Raw genomic sequence first — 21748 nt, 5'->3', positions numbered from 1 at the left:
TCACTCAAAAACTAAATAAACTAAAGCGATCCTTTGAAGCTGAGCTGGTAATCGTAAATGAAGCAAAATAGTAAAGATGTTGTTTCTTGCATTCCCACATCATTTAATGGACTTTGAAAAGGCAAATTTGTGTAATTTAAGCTATCACGGTTTAATCTATTACCCGCTGATAATTTTAAGAGATAAAAAATAAATGTAATTCCGAGTAAATGCATTGTGTCAATGATATGGACAACAAATGCAAGGAAACGTTGGTGTACTTAATTGTTATATTTCGATATGATACTATATCATCTTCAGACTAAGGTGACAACAAGTAGCTGTGATTTAAATACTGAAAGATGGTAAATTAGCAATTTAAAACATGCACATGAAAATACAAAACAAGACGTTAATGTCAGGAGAATAGGCATAGGAATAGGAAAAAGAATATGTAATCTACCGGACATTTTTATTAATAACAACCCACCTTCCACTGCAATGAACAAAGAATATCTCACCCATATCGTCCGTGTTAACACAAATATAATAGACAACGATGATAACTGGAATTTACTACTATACAAAGAAGCCTACCATATCAAGCGTTCAGCACCATCTTTGAACAATGGTTTAAAAGCTAACAGAGAACTATGCCTATTCTCCTGACATTAACGTCTTGTTTTGTATTTTCCTGTGCATGTTTCAAATTGCTAATTTACCATCTTTTAGTATTTAAATCATAGCTACTTGTTGTCACCTTAGTCTTAAGATGTTATAGTATCATATCGAAATATAACAATCAAGTACACCAACGTTTCCTTGCATTTGTTGTCCATATCATTGACACAATGCATTTACTCGGAATTACATTTATTCTTTAGCAGTTTAATCTGTTCGAATTCTTTAGATGAAAATTTAAATTGCCCAAAGTTTTAGGGAATGGAATCACATTCTCGAATTTACGAGTTGCTATTGGTTTTTCGAAAACGCAGCTGTCCTTTTTTTGTTTTTTTTAAGCGACGTATTTGGCTCTCCGAAAACAAGAGGGATTATTTTTTTCCAGTGTTACGAAAGTTTCAGGTGGACTTTCGCTAAAAGGAACACTAGTTTATCTGCATAATTTAATCCGAATTTCTGTAACCGATACTAACGTCTTTCCTTACAGATCTTCCACATCAACTCAGTCCGTGAAGCAATCAAGATTTCAAGGAAGAGCGGTTGGCTGTTGAAATGTCGTTGAAGATTATTGTTATCCTGTTTTTAGCACGAAAAGCGCTTCCAGTGTTTAGTTAGCTTGCTCCCAATTCTAATCGGATCGTAGATCTCTACGAAAATACGAAATAACTGAGAATTTATGAGGGTAGCATGGGATTTTCGGTTTTGGCCATTTTTTAGGTCGGTTTTTCGGTTTTTCCACCTCAAAACTTCGGTTTTGGTGTCTGTTGCGGTTTGCAGTTTTTCCTTTTTTTATATATATAATTTTAAGCATTTGGTTTTCGGTTTTCAGCCAAAATGTAAGCGGTTATTCTCGGATCTGGCATCCGTTGAGGTTTTCGGTTTTTCCATTTGGTTTTCTAATTATGCGCCTTAACCGCATGCGCGTGCCAAGACTCCGTTGCCCAGGGGGTTCTCAGATGGCCCCCAAACGCAGACGGTGGCTTGCGTGCAAGATTTCCTATTTCCTATTTCCTGTTTCTTGTTTCCTATTTCCTATTTCCTATTTCCTCTTTCCTATTTCCTATTTCCTGTTTTCTATTTCCTGTTTCCTATTTCCTATTTCCTATTTCTTATTTCCTATTTCCTATTTCCTATTTCTTATTTCGTATTTCCTGTTTCCTATTTCCTATTTCCTATTTCCTATTCCCTATTTCGTATTTCCTATTTCCTGTTTCCTATTTCCTATTTCCTATTTCCTATTTCCTATTTCCTCTTTCCTCTTTCCTCTTTCCTCTTTCCTATTTCCTATTTCCTATTTCCTATTTCCTATTTTCTGTTTCCTGTTTCCTATTTCCTCTGTTGCCTTCTGAAAAGTGCAACAAAGGAAATAGGAAACTCTTTCCTATTTCCTATTTCCTATTTCCTGTTTCCTGTTTCCTGTTTCCTATTTTCTTTGTTGCCTTCTGAAAAGTGCAACAAAGGAAATAGGAAACGTCTGCACGTAAGCCAAGACGCTATTGGTCGTTATTGAGAGGAATGTGTGACCAACCTCATTTTCTGAGTAGGTGGTCGCGCATCTCGGATTTTTGGTAGACGTTCTCAGAGCTGTACGATCTAGCTAAATTTCACCAAAGTTCTCTATTGCGACTCAAACGCGCATAGCGTCCACAAATACCGTGATCGGAAATCAGTATAGTTTAGTCCGTATGCTTCAAGTGTCACCAACGTACCAGATCGATTAGGGGTTTGAAAATTCGGTTTTGATCGAAATATATTTCAGTTTTTCAGTTTTAGGTGATTTTTTGTGCGGTTGAAACTTTGTTATATATCAGACAATGTTTTTCAGAAACTGAACAAGTCAAACTGGGAGATATTTGTTTAGAAAACAGTTTCCTAAAACAAATGCCATAATTTTTAATTTGTTATAGCTATTTCATGGTCATTTGTTCACTAGCCCTTTCTTTTCTACCAGGAATATCCTTTTCTTTGTAGACTGTCTGACGCAATATATCAAACACGAGGTCGAGAAAGATTGTTTTATCCAATTTCCAAACACATAACAGATAAGTAGGTTGAAAATTGAACGAGGCGCCGTTGATTTTTTTTTAACCAACTTTGAGTGTTTGATATAGCGTCGCAAACCATTGATAATTCTTGGAGAAAATCAAAACAAAAGTTCACCAAATTTTATGATAATGAAGACCACTTTTCCAAACCTCCTTCACGGTAGTGATTTCCCTTCTTTTGAAAGAATCAGATATACTGTCTTAAAAAGAATAATGTTAAAATAGAATGTTAAAATAGAATGTTAAATAGAATGTTATCCCAAACAAAAATATAACGAGTAATTTCAATAAGTCTTAATCTTCAAATAGATATACATGCCAAAAATATTCTGCAGCTCTGGCTGTCCTGGCATTGTCGCTTACAATTTCCCTTGACTGGGAGATCTGGGAACAAGAATGCAATGCAGCTAGTCAGCGGTGTCTTCTTGGCGTTAAAAATTCAAGATGGCGGACGAAGTAGAGGAAAAAGTGCTTGAAGTGTTGCTGAACAGAAGTTATCTATTTGTGGTGCGAAGATTGCTTTGGCTTTATGTTCTTCATACATCTAATTTATTCTTTATCGTCAAGTTAATCTTAAATTCTTTTTTTTAACAACAGGTAGTTATTTCCAAATCAAGATCGATCAGCGAACTGCGCACAGAGATCCAAAACGTAGCACGTGAATTGTTTACAGAATTGCGGTGAGATTTTTCCGTCAAGTTACAGTGTTATTTGTTTGTTAGTTACAGTGTTGGTTTAACTTCTGCTTCTTGTACCACGTTTTTATTTACAAAGATAATTTTTTGTTTTGAGTTAATAATTTTGTCAAGATCGTTTGATTAACTGCAGTTTCGTGATTAAAATACAGTTGAATCTCCCGCAAGTGACCACCCAAAATATTAAGCCTAAGTGGTCACTTGCGAGAGGTCAGAACACACGGGGTCTAATTTTTCAGTTCTTCGCCTGTACTAATTTCAGGGCTACAAATGCATAAGCTGTATCTCCGGGATAACCCAAACTTTAGTACACGTCCAATATAGTTTTAGATGTTAAAACATTTGAAACATTTCAAGTGACAACGCTATATTACACGGCTGAAACAAACCATTTCCTGCATGATTGGAGAACCAAGAGCAGTCTGCGTTATTATTTACTTAATGGGGCACATGAGATGATACAGAAAACAGGGGCATAGCGATTGTTGGTTTGTAAGCCCATTCCATACCAAGTAAGCCTATGATTTGTTCAGTTCATGGTTTATTACAGCTCAGGATGGGTCAACAGTGTCGGCCAGAATTGCTGGTCAGTCTCCAGTTGAATGCAGCCATTCTGTTTTCCACCGTAACACCTCATTGTCATACTCTCTCTTGTTGGTCAGATCGTTCATGTATGCTGCATACATCTTATCTTGGACATCGTTGCTTAATCTTTGCAGTTTTTGTGGGGAGAAGATACTTGCCTAGGATTCGATCCTCCTGTGATAAGAGCTTGTCATTCATTTCTTGAATAAAATGATCAATAAGAGGGAGACACAGCTCTTTGCCAGTAAGACTTTAGGTTTGTGGCTGGGACATCCACCCTGTCTTGTGGGTCTGTGTTGCTGCCTTCCGGTTGTTCTTGGCATGCATGACCTCAATGTCAAATTCAGCTGCAATCTGTTTCCCTCACTCATACACTTCCTTCCAAACCAATGGATTGCCTCTCTCAGCTTTCATGATACATGTATTTACCACAACATTTGTTTCTTGGGCTACCTCAATGAGTTCTCCACTCTTTTCTTGCAACAAAGTTGACAAGGCAACTGTGTTGGCGAGGGCATGCTCTGCTGCACTTAGAGCAACAATAAAATCAAACTGCTTGATAGAGCATAAGTAACCCCTTTCCTTTCCATTGTCATCCTGGGACAAGATCTCGAGCGCCTGAACTACAACTGGGAACTCTGCACAGAAGGTGTATAAAGCATCAGCCCTTCTTGCCCATCTTGTCAACCTCGTTCCCCAGGTTTTCCCTTTTTAAATTGGGCAGGCCTACTATGTTTTCTTACCAAAATTTCCCAAAAAACTAGTTGTATGACACCAAAAAATATTTGCACAATGAAATAAAAAAATACCAAGAAAAGTTTCTAAGCCCAGGCTTACTGTCTTAAAGGGAGCTACGCCCCTGGAAGAGCCTCTTAATATGGACACTAACTTGACACACGCTATAGTTCTATATTCAGTGTAGACAACCCAAAAACCTGGAAATTGAATCTTGGAATCCAGAATCTGGAAATCTAACATAAAAAATGTGAAAAGGGAAATTCATCTGACTAAATCTGTTTCCACTAAAGAGATATTTCATAGATAAAAAATAAAAGAATCTGGGGAAAAATAAAGTAATAAAATTATTAAGTAGGTTGTGGAGTGATGTAAATGCTCAAAATGACAAAATGCAAAAATGCTGAAATTTTTTGCAGACTTGGATCTGTAAAGTACTTGAAACAATGAACCATATATGGCAAGATAATGAAATGAAAATACATGTTCAAGAAAAATTTCTGCTAAATCAGTTGAGAAAACAAACCTTCAGGTCATTCTGCAAAGTATAGCAGAACTCGACGAGATCTCGTACCTACAGAGGCGTTTTCTGAAAACTCACACATACACTTGCCATGCTTTGCAGACTGGCCTACAAGTGTTGCAAGAACAAAGTTGAGTAAATATGTTCTTGTCAGTAGTTGTTGCAAAGTGGTGACAGGTTTGTTAGCTACACGGATGTTGTAGGGCTGTAGAATCCATGCAATAGTTTCAGAAGTGCCTTTAATGTACAGTGTAAGATATAGTCGCAGTTGTGATAGGAGTTGCGTCATTGTTTGTGACATTAGGTTCAGTGTTCTTGTAAGTGTTACGTCTTAACAAAGTCCTTGTTATGGTTATTGTTGTCAAAAACATTGTTTAAGTACTTGTTTTTGTTGCAAAACTGTCAGGTGAGTCACAAACCAGTTTTGTTTACCTTGTCAAGGTCTGTATAGTCATTGCTTTGTGAGAAGTGGGGTATGTCAGTATGTGCTGGTCTTCTGTAAACTGTAGTAAATAGTTTGTTGTTGTTGTCAGGGGTAACAAAGCAGTCTAGAATAGGTATTTTACCATTTTCCTCAATCTCCTTAAGGTAACCTATACCTTCAGAGATGTCTCGTGTCCAAGCAATGTAGCGCGTCCCAGTTTAAACTGTAGATACCTAAACCCCATATCAAATTCAAGCTTATAGAGCTGGCTATCCAACTATACCAAGAATTGAACATGAATTTTTCACGACCTCTAAATGCGAGCATCCGAATCACCTTTTGAAAGCTACAAGTCAAAGCGAATTTTTTTTTTTTCGCTAATTGAATTTGTTCCTCAGTTTCCGGACCCAAAGTGCTAAAAAAAAGGGTGTCTGCGTTTTGCCATATTCAATCGCAGTGAAAAGTTAGAACATTTGGAAATAGGATTAAAAAAATGTGGAGTGATTGTATAAAAATTGCTCTTGGAGAAAAAATATTTCGAAAGAAAAAATTCACAGGCACGTTTTTGTTGCTTATATGTTAAACTAGGCACTGTCCAAATTTGAAAGGAAACTAACAAATTCCTTTTGAGTTTTAGCTCTTTAAAGTGTCTCCTCCAAGTGAAAAAATTGATTTGAGAAAACAGTGCTAAAAATTTGGCAATTCATTTTATTTCAAAATTCTTGGTATAGTTTGCTAGTAAGCTCTATAAGCTGTAATTTGATGTAAGGGTTCAGGTATCTACATTTTAAACTGGACGCACTATATCGCTTGGATGCGTCGGCGAGCCACCTCTTAAGGTATACAGTAACCTTAAAGTATTGTCTACATACCGTAAATAGAACAGTAGTGTCCATTTGTAAGTTGCTAGGGCTTGTTCCTCAATGTTCTGCATTAACTGAAGACACTGGTGAGCCCAATTAGCTGTTCCGTGTAACTGCTTCTAGTGCTTGCTGTTTTACTGAAAGTAAATATATGTTAGATAGGGTTATTCAGTTATCTTAAAATCAATTACATGTAATGGCATCTGATGCATCCCATGTCATGAAACCTTAAAACAAATCCCAAAATAACACACATAAATGCAAAAACATCTCAAATATAATTCAATGGTCTTCTGCCTGTTGCAAACAAGCATCGTGTCCCTCACCAGGTAAAGCGTATAACCAAAACGTATAAATCCACTGTATGTAAGAAAAGTGATCAATAACCATGCACCTACCGGCATTTACAGAGCCACAAACCCTCGTTACCACATGTCTTTCTTGTTATCTGCTATTAAAGAAAGACATATTAATGAAAGTTTAGTTTGTAAAATGTGAAAACCTTATTTGATTTAACATAAAAAAAGCTAATCATAACTTGGCTTACTTGGGCTTGTATCAGCGGGGAGGGAGGCTGGGAGGTATAACTGGAATATTTTTGGCAAAATATGCAACTTTTCTTGCTGTCGTGTAGCCAACTTGACCAATATTACAACTCTTCAAGATTTGTTTAATAATTAGTGAGATACACCGGTATCTCTCATTAATTTCAATAACTAGTTTGCAGATTTTTTAAAATTCCGTCCAGTTTCCAGATTCTTTGTTTCAGGCCGAGGGCTGCCCTTCAGCATGCTGTTTATAACTATCCAAGTAGAGACAGACAACAAGACAGACGACACAATCAACTGGACAATTCACAGACTGTAACCTTTGTTTAGTGGAAAAATTGTACATAATTGAAGCAAACAAGACAACACTTTGAGACGAGATCTAAACTGATCTCTAAATGCCACCATGAGAACAAAATTACATGTAATATTATTTAATGGCATTGATGAACCTTAAAGTAGCTCCTACATTAACACAACAGAACTATAGAATGCTAATTGTGAACACAATAAGCCTACAGAATGCTATTATTATTATCATAAATATCTTGTGCATATAAAAACAGAACATACTTTCATCGTAATAAAGCCTGTCTGCTGATTGCCTCAGAGCATGAAACTCAGAGTTACAGTGATCTTATGCATCCTCTTTGATTTCTCTGTATACAATAGCTGACAGTATTATTAAAAAAAGTACAGTTTTTATGATTATTAGACTCTGGTGAAATGTATGAGCTGTCTGCATATTTAACTGCTGATGTAAACCTAAAATTCACCATACGAAAGTTCAAAAGTTTAATGCTGTCAATGCGGAGACTGAAGATGTCTCTTAGTTTATTGCATTTATGAATTAGCACTATTGGATCTTCTGTCAGGTGGTCAATTATGGAAGGTTAAAAACAATATTCGAATAAGACTAGATTTAGTTAAACATCTATCGCCTTACACAGTATATATTTAAAAGTTGTCAATTTTATTTTATTTTCACTTGAAAATGATGACATGGAGTCATCGAAACGTAGTGTAAAACTTTTTTCACTTATTTTTATCATTAGATGTTTAAAAACAATAGAAAATTAAAACCATCAAGCAAAAAAGTGGTCACGGTTGCTTACAAGAGGTTCCAACTACATAGTTATATGACAGGGAAAATTTTTGTATTTTGCAAAGTGGTAGGTTTGACTGTATATGGTAATAATTGAATTCCAAGGCAGAAGCATTTAAAATACTAAAATTGCTACTCAGACTAAATAGTAAAAATCTGCCCCTTATAAACTCAGCATACTCTTTAAAAAGTTGGTTGTGGCTTGGCTTTTCAATTGAAATGATGCAAAACAAGGACATTGGTATTCCTTAAGTGTCACTGACTTATTGATACGTTTAACTTTCAGGGGAGAAATTTCCATATTGGAAACAAAAAATGGTGCTAGACTTCCCAATAAGTACGAAGTTGGAAGGGTATTACGTAGCGAGTCATCAATATTGGCGTACACCTCAGGTAATCCGGTTAATGTCTCAGAAAAGCAAAACCTTCCAAAGTACTTTCCCTAAAATATAATTAATGTAAAATTAATTGTTTTTAACAACAAGACTCGTGATTTATCATTAGCGAGCAGCAGTTATTGGCCAGGAAATATTTATAATGAAATATTTATAATTTATAATGAAGTTGACGTGTGCGATATGGATAAATTCTGCAGTTCAGTAATTGCTTTATCATTGAAGCAGGGAGCTTGTTTTCACAATTAACCATTAAAACAATGTTTTTGTCACAAGAATAGAAAAAATACCATCTTCTGGAAATATGTTCTTTCAAAGCAAGGGACTATTACACCTTTAGTAAGAAGTCTAGATAATCAGGGCTGTAATTGTTTCTTTTATTTACCTATTTACTTATTTACATGCATTGTGATTATAATTGTATTTGCAGACTATAAAATGTTAACTGAAAGGAAGAGAAAGCTACCACGTCCAATGCAACCATCAGATGGACCTTGTAAAGCTAGGAGAAAGAGAAGGAAAGCAAGTTCACCTGTTAGTGATGATGATGATGATGATGATGAAGATGGTGGTGAAGACCTCCCAAGAACGACAGCCTTACCTGAAAATACTGGAGATTCTGAACAGAGCCTGTCTTCTGAAGCTGAAAGTAATAAAGTTAGTGAAAGTAATGATATGGCTGTGGATCAAATAAAAAGAAAGCTGCACTTTAGTGAATGTTCCAGAGTACAGAAGGAAACTGTTGATACAAATTCCAGAGCAAGAAACACAACCAGACAGAAATCTAGAAAAGTGAAAGTGACTGTTACAAAAAAAGGAGAATGTGCAAAGAAAAGGATTAACGGAGATGGGAAAAAGAAAAAGGAAGGAAGCAAAAGATTCAAAATTAGCCACAGTGATAAAGATTTAGAGATTACCACTGTGAATGATACAAATTCTGAATCAGAAGAAAGTTCAAGAACCTTAATCAGTTTGAGTGATCACAAAGAAGCAGTGGAGTACAAGGGACAGAAACAAAATGTGCAGCACATGTCATCAAAAGTAACTGACAAAGGACAATCACAACAGCGTGGGATCAGGAACGACAACACACAACAAGGCAAGTGAAATAGTTCAGCCTACTATGGGTATAGCTTGGATGCTATTCTTCTTACCCTCATTATTAAATTCCTAGAATTGTTTTAACAATAAGCGATTGACAAATTTCTATTTCTTTTTCCATTTCTGTATTGATTTGATAAGCCAGAATTACATGTAAACGAGGAAAAAGTATATTGCCAGCCAGATTTTTGGTTATTTTAAACATCTTATACTGGGTATTTAATTCAAGAGTATAGCCACATTATACTGTACCATAAAAATAACATCATGAAAATTTGCCCACAGACACTATCCATTCTGAGAGGTTAGCATTTGTGCCATGGTGTCTATTGAGTCTATTGACTGGTCCAAGTATTCTGGGATGCAATAGGCTTCTTTTGATATATTAAAGTTCAACTTTACAATGAGGCTTAAAGGACACAAACAAAGGAAACTGGATAATCATGTTTATTCATTTCTGTTGTTTGTGTCCTCTAGGCCTTGCATTCAAGCTGAATTTTAATATTTTTCGAAAGGACCCTGTTCCTAACATCTTGTACAGTTAATCAACTACACAACTATACTAATGTGGATGCTTTCAAAAACACAGTTCTTTTGTTAAACTGATTTTTTTCTGATCACGATGTTTTTATGCCAACTAGTGCATTCTATTGCTAGAGGAAGACCTTGATTAAGTAAAAAGCTTAACCCACACATCTCATCTAACAAAATTATAACCAGACTAGAATTATGGTCTGTTTGATTTTGGTGGATGGACAAAAATGTGTAAAGCATTGATTTCAAAAGATGGATTACGTACAAGAAAACTTCTGTAGTATTTATTGGTCACAGCAGTTATAACAACAGCTATGATAACAATGTACTTTATTTACAGTAAGTTCTCATACATCTGACCACCACTGTGTCACCATAATCATGGCTTTACGCATGTAAAATTATTCGGACCTAACTTTTCTGGACCTTTTTCTCTGGTTGTAATTTCTCGTGAATATTGGCAAGTCAAAGATTTCAAATTTACAACAAATGTACAAGTATATGAAACTTGGAACAAGGCATTTTCACGATGAAAGTCTGTCTTTGATTGTAACATGTTCCGTTGATGCTGCAGGTGAGAGAGTGACAAATGACAAAGAACTGAGTCATGGCAATCTAGGAGCCTCCCAGCGGGCAAAGGGTGTTCCAGAGATGCAATCAAATGCCAAACACCGAAGACACAGGACTGAAATGAGCCTAGATAAACCAGCAACAAGAGCGACAAGAAACACAGTACCTGAACAACCACATCCTATAGGCCAAGATAGTACTTTCCTAAGAGAGTTTGTAGATGACATGAGGGAATTACAAAATGAAAGTGAATGTAATGAAAGGTCCCTGAGAAGACGTGTGTATAATACTAGGGGACAGGTAAGAAACACAGATACATGCAGAGACGTGTGTGAGTTGGAAGCAGCCAAAAACAGTACTAAAGATGGAAACAGTTTACCGACATCAAAAAGAACGTCGGGAAATCATTACAACTCTCGTGATGCTATATTGTCCGCGTCAAAGTTCCGGAGTTTGTTCAGTTTGCCAGAGCATTGCCAGGTGAAAAGAAAAGAAGCGATAGAGAAGTCAGCGTCAAAGGTAGCAGATTGGCTTGATACAAACAACGTTTCACCAAGTGTCAATAAGCATGCTCAAGACAGTGATACAGAACGAAGTGATACAGAAGGCAGTGATACAAAAGACAGTGATACAGAAGCCGAGGATGAAGGTAAGAATGGTCATGGAACCTATAAGTGAGCAGATGGCTCCAATAACAATCACTGAAGACGGCAGTAATGCGGTCTACCTCAGTATGAAGTAAGTTTTGCTAAGACTTGATTTTGCTGTTGACAGGTTCAAAGTTTGCAATGGAGATGCCTTTGTTAATTATACCAGTAGCTCATTAACAGGGAAGAGTCGGCGTTGATTTTGTAAACGTCTGAAATTGTGGATCTTTGGTTCTCTGTTGGTTTATCAGGCCCTGTTACATTCAGTTTGTGCGCCACAGTCCTGAGCCAATGATTTGTTAGATGTTGACGTGCGATTGGTTTGAAAATTTTTCAATTTAATCCAATCCAATTTTAAATTGTGGTTCGGGTATTTTTGAACCCGTCGTCAGACTAAATCTGTGAATATAGAAGTCATTGTGCCGATTAGAAAGGTTTTGAAGTCGCCTGTCTTTCTCTTTGTGCCATGCCACTCTTGTAGATGAATTCTGATGGCCTCACGCTATTGTCCTCTAGCTATGTCTAACAAATAAACTTGACCCTTCAGTGCTTTCTCAAGCAGAGAACCATTTCTCATTCAATATCTCGTTCCCAGGGTCTCTCCTCTTCACGTCCCAGGGACGTGAAGAGGAGAGACCCTGGGAACGAGGTTATTGCATTTCTCTTACACAGTAATATTCTATGGTTTATCTTGAACCTATTACTTTGCTACGAATGTTTTGTTACCTTTGAGTATTCAGTCTTTCTGCAGACTTTGCAGGCTTCTAAAATCCGTCCAGCTAACTGCAGCAAACGTTAGATTAATTGAGAGGTAACAGAGGCGATGTTGTATCAATAGTTAACGCAAAAGCCGTTCAATTTGACGGGTTAAAGGAGTCTTCTCGTTTCATTATGGTAAAAATGGCTTTGTATGTTCAGATAAAATGTTACACGCTTATGGGTCAGCTGCAAGTTCTTCAAAACAAGGCAGCCAAGGTCCTGCTTAATTTACCACCAAGAAGTTCGTCAGCCGAGGCACTGGATCGTCTGGACCTGAAGCCCCTCTTAAAGAGACGACACTTCCATCGCTGTATTATGATGCAAAAATATCTGTTGGGGGAAATTGATTTTAAATTTGACGTCAGACGCAATAGTAGTTTTCATTCTTATCTAACTCGTAGAAGTAATGATTTACACCTTCCTCGCGTGCGTACCAATCGGGGCAAGCAAACTTTTATTTATCAAGCCTCTAAGGACTGGAACAGCTTAGACAATGACTTTAAAAACATCAAATCATTGTCCCTTTTTAAGGCAAAGCTTAAAAAATTGTGAATGATGAGTTTTTAGCTATTTTTAAATTCGTTTGATCTTGTGAAATAATTTTTAGGTAATTTTATATTTTATTTCATCTTTAATTTGCAGGGCCCCACTGAAAACCGCCAAGGCGAGTGGGCTCCCTGGATAAATATTATTATTATTATTATTATTATTATTATTATTATTATTATTATTATTATTATTATTATTATTATTATTATTATTATTATTATTCTCTTTGGGAACAGCCTGTGCTTCAGACACCAATCCTAGCTTACAAATATTAGTTTTTACCGCGATTGTAATGGCGTGCACATACTCAATACTTTTGTGAAGACTTGAGCAGACTTTCATGCAAAACTGGTACAGATCGCGAATTCGCGATGGCATAAGTTTTGCAGCGTGTGTAGAATGGGCGTTGTTAAACTGAAAATAAAGTTACGTTCGTTTGCATGCTCTAACCACAGCGAGAGTCGTGGTGAGCTGATAATAAGTTCACACGTGTTCGCAGGTGCGACCTGCATACTATTAGCATCAGTAATCTAGAAAGCAAGCTGTGTGGTGATAAGTGAAGCTAACGTCCAGTTTATGAACGTAGCAAATATGACAACTCCCAATCGTTCAGCGAAATTGTCAGAGAGAGCATCCGGCCTGAGTGTGGGACACCTGTAATTAAACACGACAAACTTGAATAAGAGTAAAAATGGCTGGTGGTGCTTAAAGCTGGTGGTTTTGAAACCATTTCCTGTTGCAAAACCGGCTTTGGATGGTTAAAGTTTTGTTGGCGATTTTAGCATAGTTTATTGAGGGACTGGTTATGAAACCTTGCCATGAAAACAATAGTGCTTCAATTTATGTTGGAAGGGCCGCGACCGTGCACAATTCTTTGTTTTCACGTTCACACTATAGTTGAATATCCTAACAGGAACGCTTCGATTGGTCAGTTGCTCCGACACATTTCAAAATCTTTTGTAGTTTGTGCACGCTCAAGGCCAAAAATGCTATCAAAAACATATACTAAGGAAGTTTGTCAGGCTTCATAACCATTGCCTTTTATTAACTATGTTTTTAAGTAGCCCATTTTACAATTTTACCCTGTTTCTATACAGTGGCCAGACACTCCTATTGATTCAGGATTTTGTAGTGGACAAATAATCAACGGTGATGTTAGGAAGTAGCGCAAAAATGTAAAGCTTTCCTTGAACTCCCATTTCACCGTCCATACTCATTTTTATTTACACTTTGCATTGTAAATGAACCAAATCCTTTTGAAATTTACCTTTTTAACGGAATTGTTCTCATTTATATTTACAGCTTCACTGAAGCATGTGAGGGGCACCACAACAAGATTTATGAGGCAAAGGAAACAGGCCGCGAGGAGTGATACCGATGATGGCGATGGCAATGATGATACTGAAGCAAATAGCCCTACACAAGCGTCTGCAGTGTTTTCCCTCCGGAAAGACATCGGCAGTCAAACTAAAAAGATTATAGTGAGGAAAAATTCGACGCTGAAAACAAGGAATGCAACTGATGGAAAGCATTACAAGAACGAACTAATTAATCCTTCACAAGAAAGTGAAGTTCGTGAAGTGATTCGAATTCCTGGTACTTCTTCTTCGGCGGGAAATATTGGCGTAAGTAAGAGGCTGTCCGTGTCTACATCTGAGTCTCCTTCTCGAACGTGTCATGTGAAGTTAAAAAAGCTACCTTATAGCAGACAGGACGGAAAGCTTAAAGTCACCCTTTACTCTACTGCAATAAAGATGGCGCCATGCCATGAACATGATGGGTGCTCTACGGATAACGAGGATGGTGGTGATGAAAGACGCAGGAGTCTGCGATCATCAAAAACTAGAAATACTGACTCGAAAAACGTAAACTGTGAGCAGAGTCAAGTTGGTAAAACGATGGAAACCACGCTATGTGGTACTGACAGAGGTATAGAGAGCAATGAAATAACGAAAGCCGGTGATAGATCTTCAGCAAACAACAAGTTTCATTTAACTGCTGTTGAGTTATCTTGTCGCGATTCTGAAGAAGGTTTAAAAAGTTTGAGTCCATTAAGTGATGTTAATTGCTCGAGTAGAAGTATAACGAACAAAGATTCAGAGTGGACGGGTCATGAAAGTGATGTTGTACACAACAAGACAACACGAGTTCCCGATCAGAGAGGAGTCGATAAACAGGATGAAGAAAATGAAGAAACACCCCACACGATGAAAGAAACTACAGGGAAAGGTGCAGATTTAAAAGAAGAGACAGTTCAATGTCAAACACAAGATAACGAAAGTTGGTCTGTTAACCAAATTAGTAGCAACGACACAACAAACGCAAGCTCTCGAAACCAACGTATTCAGATGTCGAACGAAGGCTTGTCGCCCTTAAAAACGAATGTTTCTGTGTCTGCCTCTTTGAAACACAAGCATTCCGCTCCCGCTTCACTGTGTGGAGCGCGTGATCACACAGACGGTAGAGGACTGCTCAGAATGTCAGAGGGAACTCCAACTGAAAATACAGCATCAAAAACGGATATGTATCCATCTGAAATGCAGGACAGTGTTGAGTTGTCAAAAGAACATTCCGGTGCCTTTGCTAACAAAGAAAATGAAGTGTCCATTATGGACGAGGACAGTTCCGCCAATAGTGAAGGATCAAATGATGATCACTTACGTTCCGAATTAACCAAACGTGTCGGGACATCAACAAAGCAAATATTAAGTGTTAATACTTCTGCAGATACAGCATGTTGTGTTGAAGAAGAAAACAATGATTCAGAAACAGCGAAAAGCAATCACACAGAGGGAGAACGGTCAAAGAAAGACAAGCTTCTTCTACCAGCTGTTGCCGAAAAGTTGGATGTCTCTTTAAATGAAGAAGATGGTAATACAGGAGTAGAAAAGACATTTGGAACGTCGAGAGAAAGGTCTAAACCCAACATTGATCGAAAGCCAGGACGAGGTAATTCAAAGTGTACGGACTTGAAAGGTAAAAACGTGGCGGGAACCACGAATCATGACCCAGCGGAAAAGCTTTATTCAGACGAAGAAGAGAAAAATGAAAAAATGATAAAAAGTCCAAAGAAGTTCAAGTCACGAAGTACAAGTCAGAACAATATTGAGCATTTACAAAGTGTAAACCATACAACATCTGTTGCTTGTGAACAAGAAGAACACAACGAACCTGCCAAGAATTTGGATGAAATTCCCCAGAACATCTCAAACAGTGATCTTGGTAACAGTAGACTGAAGAAGGATAAAAGCACTGCAGACTCCGCGGATCGGTCAGGAAGTGAAAAAAGAGAAAGAAAAAAATCGAATACAAATGCCTCCAAATCAGCTGTGAAAGAAAGAAGTAAGGTTAAGTTAGTTGCTGAGAGAGAGCACGGTTTAGACTCAGCCGATGGATCCTGTGCTGATAAAAAAGGAGATACATCGGCAAGTGAGGACTTGTTAGAAAAGGACAGGTTAGGTTCCCCGATGAAGCGTAAGGTCAAAGAGGTCTCTCCGGTAAAACAAAAGGATTACAAAGGTCAGTTGAAAGAGAGTGCGCAAAAGAGCGCTGGTGATCAAGTGGAGTCTAAGTCAGTGAGTGATGATGCCGTTGAGGAGATAGAAGGTAAGTACTAAAACAAACTGAATAGGATTTGCCGGTTCACTGGCGTGCCATCCCCCATAACGGTAACCTTGGTATTACGAGCATCTTTTTTGAATGAAAAAAAAATGTATACAGTCATTATCAGTTAGTCAGTTGGGACTTAAAGTCCCTAATCACTGGGTCACTCCACCTCCAATATGAATACCTTACAAAGGTATGACGAATACAAGAACAAACGAAACAACAATGGCTAACGTTGAAACCATAAGCATACAAAAAAGGTGTTAAAAGATTTATGAAAGTGACGGATGGCTCAGAAGCCCACAGGTGCGGTCTATGAACATGAGAGCTTTCTTCTGAATTTAAGCATTCACGGACATGTATGTGGTATTGATATTTGCTTTTCTTTGCACAGAAGAGAATAACAGCAACTGCAGTTCGCCGCTTCATTTGACGCCATTTAAGGAGGGAAAACAGATCGTGTGGATGAAAGAAAGACCAAGAAAGAAGGGAAGTGAACAAGGTGGACTTGATTATACTAAAGCGATCAAACGTCTTGATATGACTCATAGTACACCTGTGTGCCCGTCAGACAAAAGTAAGCGCCATGAAACACCAGTTGAGAGGAACGAGGCTGGTATGAACTCAAATGAAAGTAAAGGACAGAATGATGCAGTGTACATGGAGTCGCTTGACAGTGGTGGCACCTCTGCTCCCAAGAAAAAGAAAGCAACAAAGAAACACAAAAAGGAAGTCTCATCTGTTCAAGGTTAGGGCCCCGCTTTCATGAAATAGGCCATCCTTGTAAACTGCACATGCCTCCTGCCTAGTAAGCGTTCCCTTTGTTTAAAACTTATCGCGTAACAAGCCCAAAGCAATGCTACCAAGAGACACTGACTGTCAAAGGTTGCATTCACACCTGTTGGCAGGGGCACTAGTTAGAATTGGATTTTGAGAAATCTTGGTAACGTTGGGTTATATATAGAGCTGTAAATATTACAGTGAATAATATTGAATGATATTGATTGAAATTTTATTTAATAAAATAATAAGCGATCCGACAGTAAGCAAGCGGGAATGCGGATTCACCTCAGTTTTAGGAATTTAGTGTAGGTCTGGATGAAAGCAGTGATTCTAAATCACTCCATCGACGCCCATTACAGGTTGAATTACTTATCTGTTCTCCGTATATCGCTGAAAACATTCAATGTTTATCATTTGTTATTTCCACAATTAACCCTTTCCCTTTCGAAAAGTCGCTCTTTCGTGAAACCTTTCCACAATTATTGCTCCTAGAAGGTACCTCGAAGAATCACCCCCTTTGAGGAAGCCATAAACTTCCAAGTCAGGGCAATAGCATCTCTTAGTTGATCATTTTGTTACACTTACGCAGCTGTTTTGAATCAGGGTACATTGGGTACATGTAATCTACAAACGTTTGACCACGAACCCTGTCATTGATTGGCTACGCTATTCGCTATCTATACCGGCTGTGAGCGGAGAGTGCCTCCACTCGCGAAGTCAAAATACCAATGTATACCATTTCACTGTAATATTAATCGAGATTAATTTTCACGAAGACAATTAGATTATTCTCTTTCGATTTATATTTGTGGTTCTTGTAGTTGATTGGGGTTGCGTTATCATCAATCACCACGCTATAAATATCTCGAGTTTGTAATGTCATTGTAATGTTTTTTTTTTTGTGTGTGTGTGTGTGTGTGTGTGTGTGTGTGTGTGGGTGTCACAGAGGTCACCAAGGTTTCGAAGCCTTTCGACTCCCAGAGGAAAGCCTCCAAGGCACTCCTGTCCCTATTGGACCTTGGACAAGATGGTGAGTACGTATAATTTCGGGCCCTGGGAATAACTTTGTTACAGTTTCATTCGCCTCATTTAATGTTTGTGCCGGAACCTCCAAGTTGACTCCTCTTGTCGGCTGTCTCCAGTTTGCCTAAAATAGTCCTCAGTAGTAAGCAACGACGACGGCGACGACGACAACGCCGCAAAACAATAGGTTTAATGAGCAAAAACGATCGCTCTGCACGTGCGTTTTACATTTGGTACATTTCTTTGCCGTCCTCTGCAAAACAACAACGTGAAATGACCACATTCAAGGTTCTGCGGAGAACGTGAACGTACGACGGTGAATTTTTCATTTTCTTTCTTTTTAAACTTGTACGCCACTACTACCAATTTGGTTCCTGGATAGTTCGCCATTTTTGTAAAGTTGAGCAAGTTGAAATAATCGCGAAGTAGCACAAATGAAATAAAGATATATTTTCGGGTGACATTTTCGTTGCCGTTGCCGTCGTCGTTGCTTAAGCTCCCTGACATTTAATTGGGTAAAGCCACTTGGGCCGTTTGGACTATGTACCATTAATCATATAGGCTCGCTCTCTGCTTCTTCATCACAATATGCGCAGTACGACATTTTTAAAGGTGCTATTTCATGCCTTCTGTAGAACCCTTCAATTTTAAAGTAACTTATGATTTTAGGTTGTTGGTGAACTAAACTTATGGGAAGAGTAAAATCTCCTGGTGTGTTTAGATGCGCGGCACAGCAAATGCGGGAGGCGGTTGGCGCTCGCTCGCTTATTTTTAACACTTTACTATCCCTAAAAAAAAATAACATACTACTCGTAGTCTTCTTTGTTTGTGAATTGTTCTTTTTTTGTTTTTATTAGTTAAAGATCACGATAAGATTAGTTTTTAGTAAATTATAAATTTAGCAACCCCCAAATTTGGAATTTTTGTTGAAGGCAAATGAAATGGCAAGCGTGTTTTTCTTTTTGCTATCATTGAATTATTTATATATTTTCTTTGTTTAGATTCAACAGAACATAGAAACAACGCTACCGTGAACCGCAAAGCACTCACAAGTCCAAGAAAAACAGTTCAACAGCTTATGAGGCAGTTTCGGCAAACACCGAAAGGATTCTGTCATACTGTGAAGAATAGAAAGCTGTCTGCCTCCACATCATCTGTACACGTTCGACGTAAAGTGCGTAAAATCCCGAGACAAAACAGTCAACCAAAAGACATGAGTACTAAAGAAAAGGAGCTTGTAGCAAACACAATCGGCTTTGAACAACTCCTGGAAGATGACTCCCTCTGGGACACGTGACCGGGTGAATATGTTCATCCATTCAAGCGCGGAAATAGCCATGGGAACCAATCAAAGTGCGCGACGCTCAATCAAGCTTATTCTATAAAGAATTACGACACAGACTCAAAAGTGAGAACAGTCTTTATCTATTCAAGGTGTTTCTGTGGAAGTGACAGGTTAAAGAAAACCGAAAACAGAAATCCTTGTTCTGAATCAACTTCAGGGCCAGATTTGCAGTTGAAAATTGAAAGTTGAAATAATGAAGTACATACCTTTACTTGAAAATATACAATGAAAATATACAATGAAAATATTTCACCTTTTGCACTGAGTAAGGAGAAGTGACATCATTATCGTAAACAGCATTTTGTTGTCTTTCCTTCTAGTTATCAGTAGTTACATAATAGTTTGGAACAATCACTTTCTGGGATAAAAAACCCCAGGAAATATAGCAAGGGTCTCAAATTAGGAATTTCTTTTACAGGTTCCGATAATTCAATGCTGTTTTTGAAAACCAAGTGTTGTTTGACTCTTCAGGTGGTCATATGTAGCATCGTTTGTACGCATGCGCCAGAAAGTCTCGTGATTGATGTCCTGTTGATGTAGTTAATATTCCTACGCGTGAGTGATTGTTTATAGTAGTTGATATTCCAAGGTGGAATGGAATGAACCACCGATTTTACCGCAGTTTACAAAAAAATTCCATCAATCATACCTTATATGGTTGAGCAGTGGTCGTGAACACTGCACTTTGTAAAGCCTTGATGAAACATTACCGAGGATTGTTTGATTACAAGTCGAAAATAAAAATCAAGGCAGTTTACCGCCCGCTCTATTTTTACACTGCTTGAAAAACCCGAAATGTTAGGATAAATAGAGAATCTTCTGCTTTGGTTCGGCTTTTTAAAAAACAAAAACCAATTTAAGTCAGAGAAAGCCAAACAGTTCGCCACGCGCTCTTTTGTTGTCGGAAGTCTCGGTAAACACCATGCACTGACTTGTTTTAGAAATTCCTGTTGAATGAAACTGATACATAAGAGTCCTATGGTGAAAAATAAAAGAAAAACTTTTATTGAGGTGAAATGACAATGACGAAGGTTTGACGATAATTTTATTACACAAAAAAAGACTACAAGAGGCCACAAGAGAACTGAACTCAAAGCTTGAATTGCGGAAATCAGTATATTGCCGCGCTGATATATCTAATTTTGTAGCGTAAATCCACTGACTGGATACTGTTGAAATGACATAAACAAAATTCGTCCTAACTGGTAGACGAATCGCACTTTATTAGCAACTTCATATTCATCTTCGAAACCAAGGCGAACAAAGTATTCGGTAATAATAATAGATGGGTTCACACTAAAGACTCAAGTGCAATTGAAGTGCATAGTGTGAACTCACCTATTCTTCACGACTCTGTCCACTCCTCCGACATAAGGCATGATTGTAAGGTCCGATTGACGGCGCAAATTCTTTTGCAAATGGCTCGGTGCAGTTTTTGTGTAGGTCGACTTTTGAAATTTGCCAAGATGTCATGTTCTGTACTGATTGTATAAAGTTTAAATTACAATGTAAAATGTAAAGTACATATTTCCAAATATTTATTAAAGTTTATATTAAAAAGCATTTCATTGGTCTTTCTAGATATTGTAGGACGTTTCCTTATCTCTCTGCATTTCCTGATACCAACATGAGAGTGGGTTTGACGAGGTGCTAACAAGAAGCCCTTTGGTCATTTTACAAACCAAGCTTCTCGTGTTTGTTTATAACCTTTGTTTGGCGAGAAAATGTGCGTGGAGATATTCATGTCTTATCTGTTCCGAGGAGCGAACAGTTGAAGTGTCCAAGGACAAACATCCGTGCGTATTTTTAAAGTCACTGTCTTCATTATCCTTGCATGTTTTTTTCCTGACAAAGCGCGTGGGATGTTATCTCTTTCACTGTGTTCCAGCGCCGCTTTAATTTTTTTTGATAAATAGTAAAAAAAAAAAAAAAAAAAGAAAGAAAAAGAAATAAGAAGCATTTATTAGTAAAATCATTCCGCTAAAAAGCGAATTGCGATATCACTACAATAAATATTATATTAATTAAAAATGATTACAGGGTTTATCGATTGGGCATGGCCTTATAATTTCAACAAAATAAAGATAAAAATTTACATGTTCAATTTCAAAAACTACTATCACTTATTCGTAAGATATCATTCACAGGCCTTGAGCGACATTATTAATTTCGACAATATGACGTCCTTGTCTGTACGTCTTCAAATAATGTTTTTCATGGCGTTAAAACGACTCAAGTTTTGAAAACTGTGGG

At 37.6% G+C, this 21748-nt stretch overlaps 1 protein-coding gene across 2 annotated transcripts; it reads left to right on the top strand.

Annotated features, from left to right (window-relative positions):
- Window positions 1-3090: 3090 nt before the first annotated feature.
- Window positions 3091-21058, top strand: LOC146460041 (uncharacterized). Of its 2 annotated transcripts, none has more exons than XM_085088689.1 (9): window positions 3091-3212; window positions 3303-3385; window positions 8470-8576; window positions 9009-9677; window positions 10788-11432; window positions 14041-16344; window positions 16739-17092; window positions 18074-18157; window positions 19152-21058. In XM_085088689.1, exons 1-9 carry the CDS (start codon window positions 3150-3152, stop codon window positions 19445-19447), a joined length of 4605 nt encoding a protein of 1534 aa, XP_084944815.1. In that variant the 5' UTR covers window positions 3091-3149; the 3' UTR covers window positions 19448-21058. The 2 variants fall into 2 exon arrangements, with proteins under 2 accessions (XP_084944815.1, XP_084944817.1); XM_085088691.1 differs by having other exon boundaries at window positions 9009-9681; window positions 10795-11432.
- The last annotated feature ends 690 nt before the right edge of the window (window positions 21059-21748 follow it).

The sequence above is a fragment of the Pavona decussata genome, unplaced genomic scaffold (assembly GCF_977016875.1).
Source record: "Pavona decussata unplaced genomic scaffold, jaPavDecu1.1 SCAFFOLD_215, whole genome shotgun sequence".
Lineage (NCBI taxonomy): Eukaryota > Metazoa > Cnidaria > Anthozoa > Scleractinia > Agariciidae > Pavona > Pavona decussata.
Note: the sequence above shows the minus strand (reverse complement) of the source record. Positions and strands in the feature narration are given on the sequence as shown.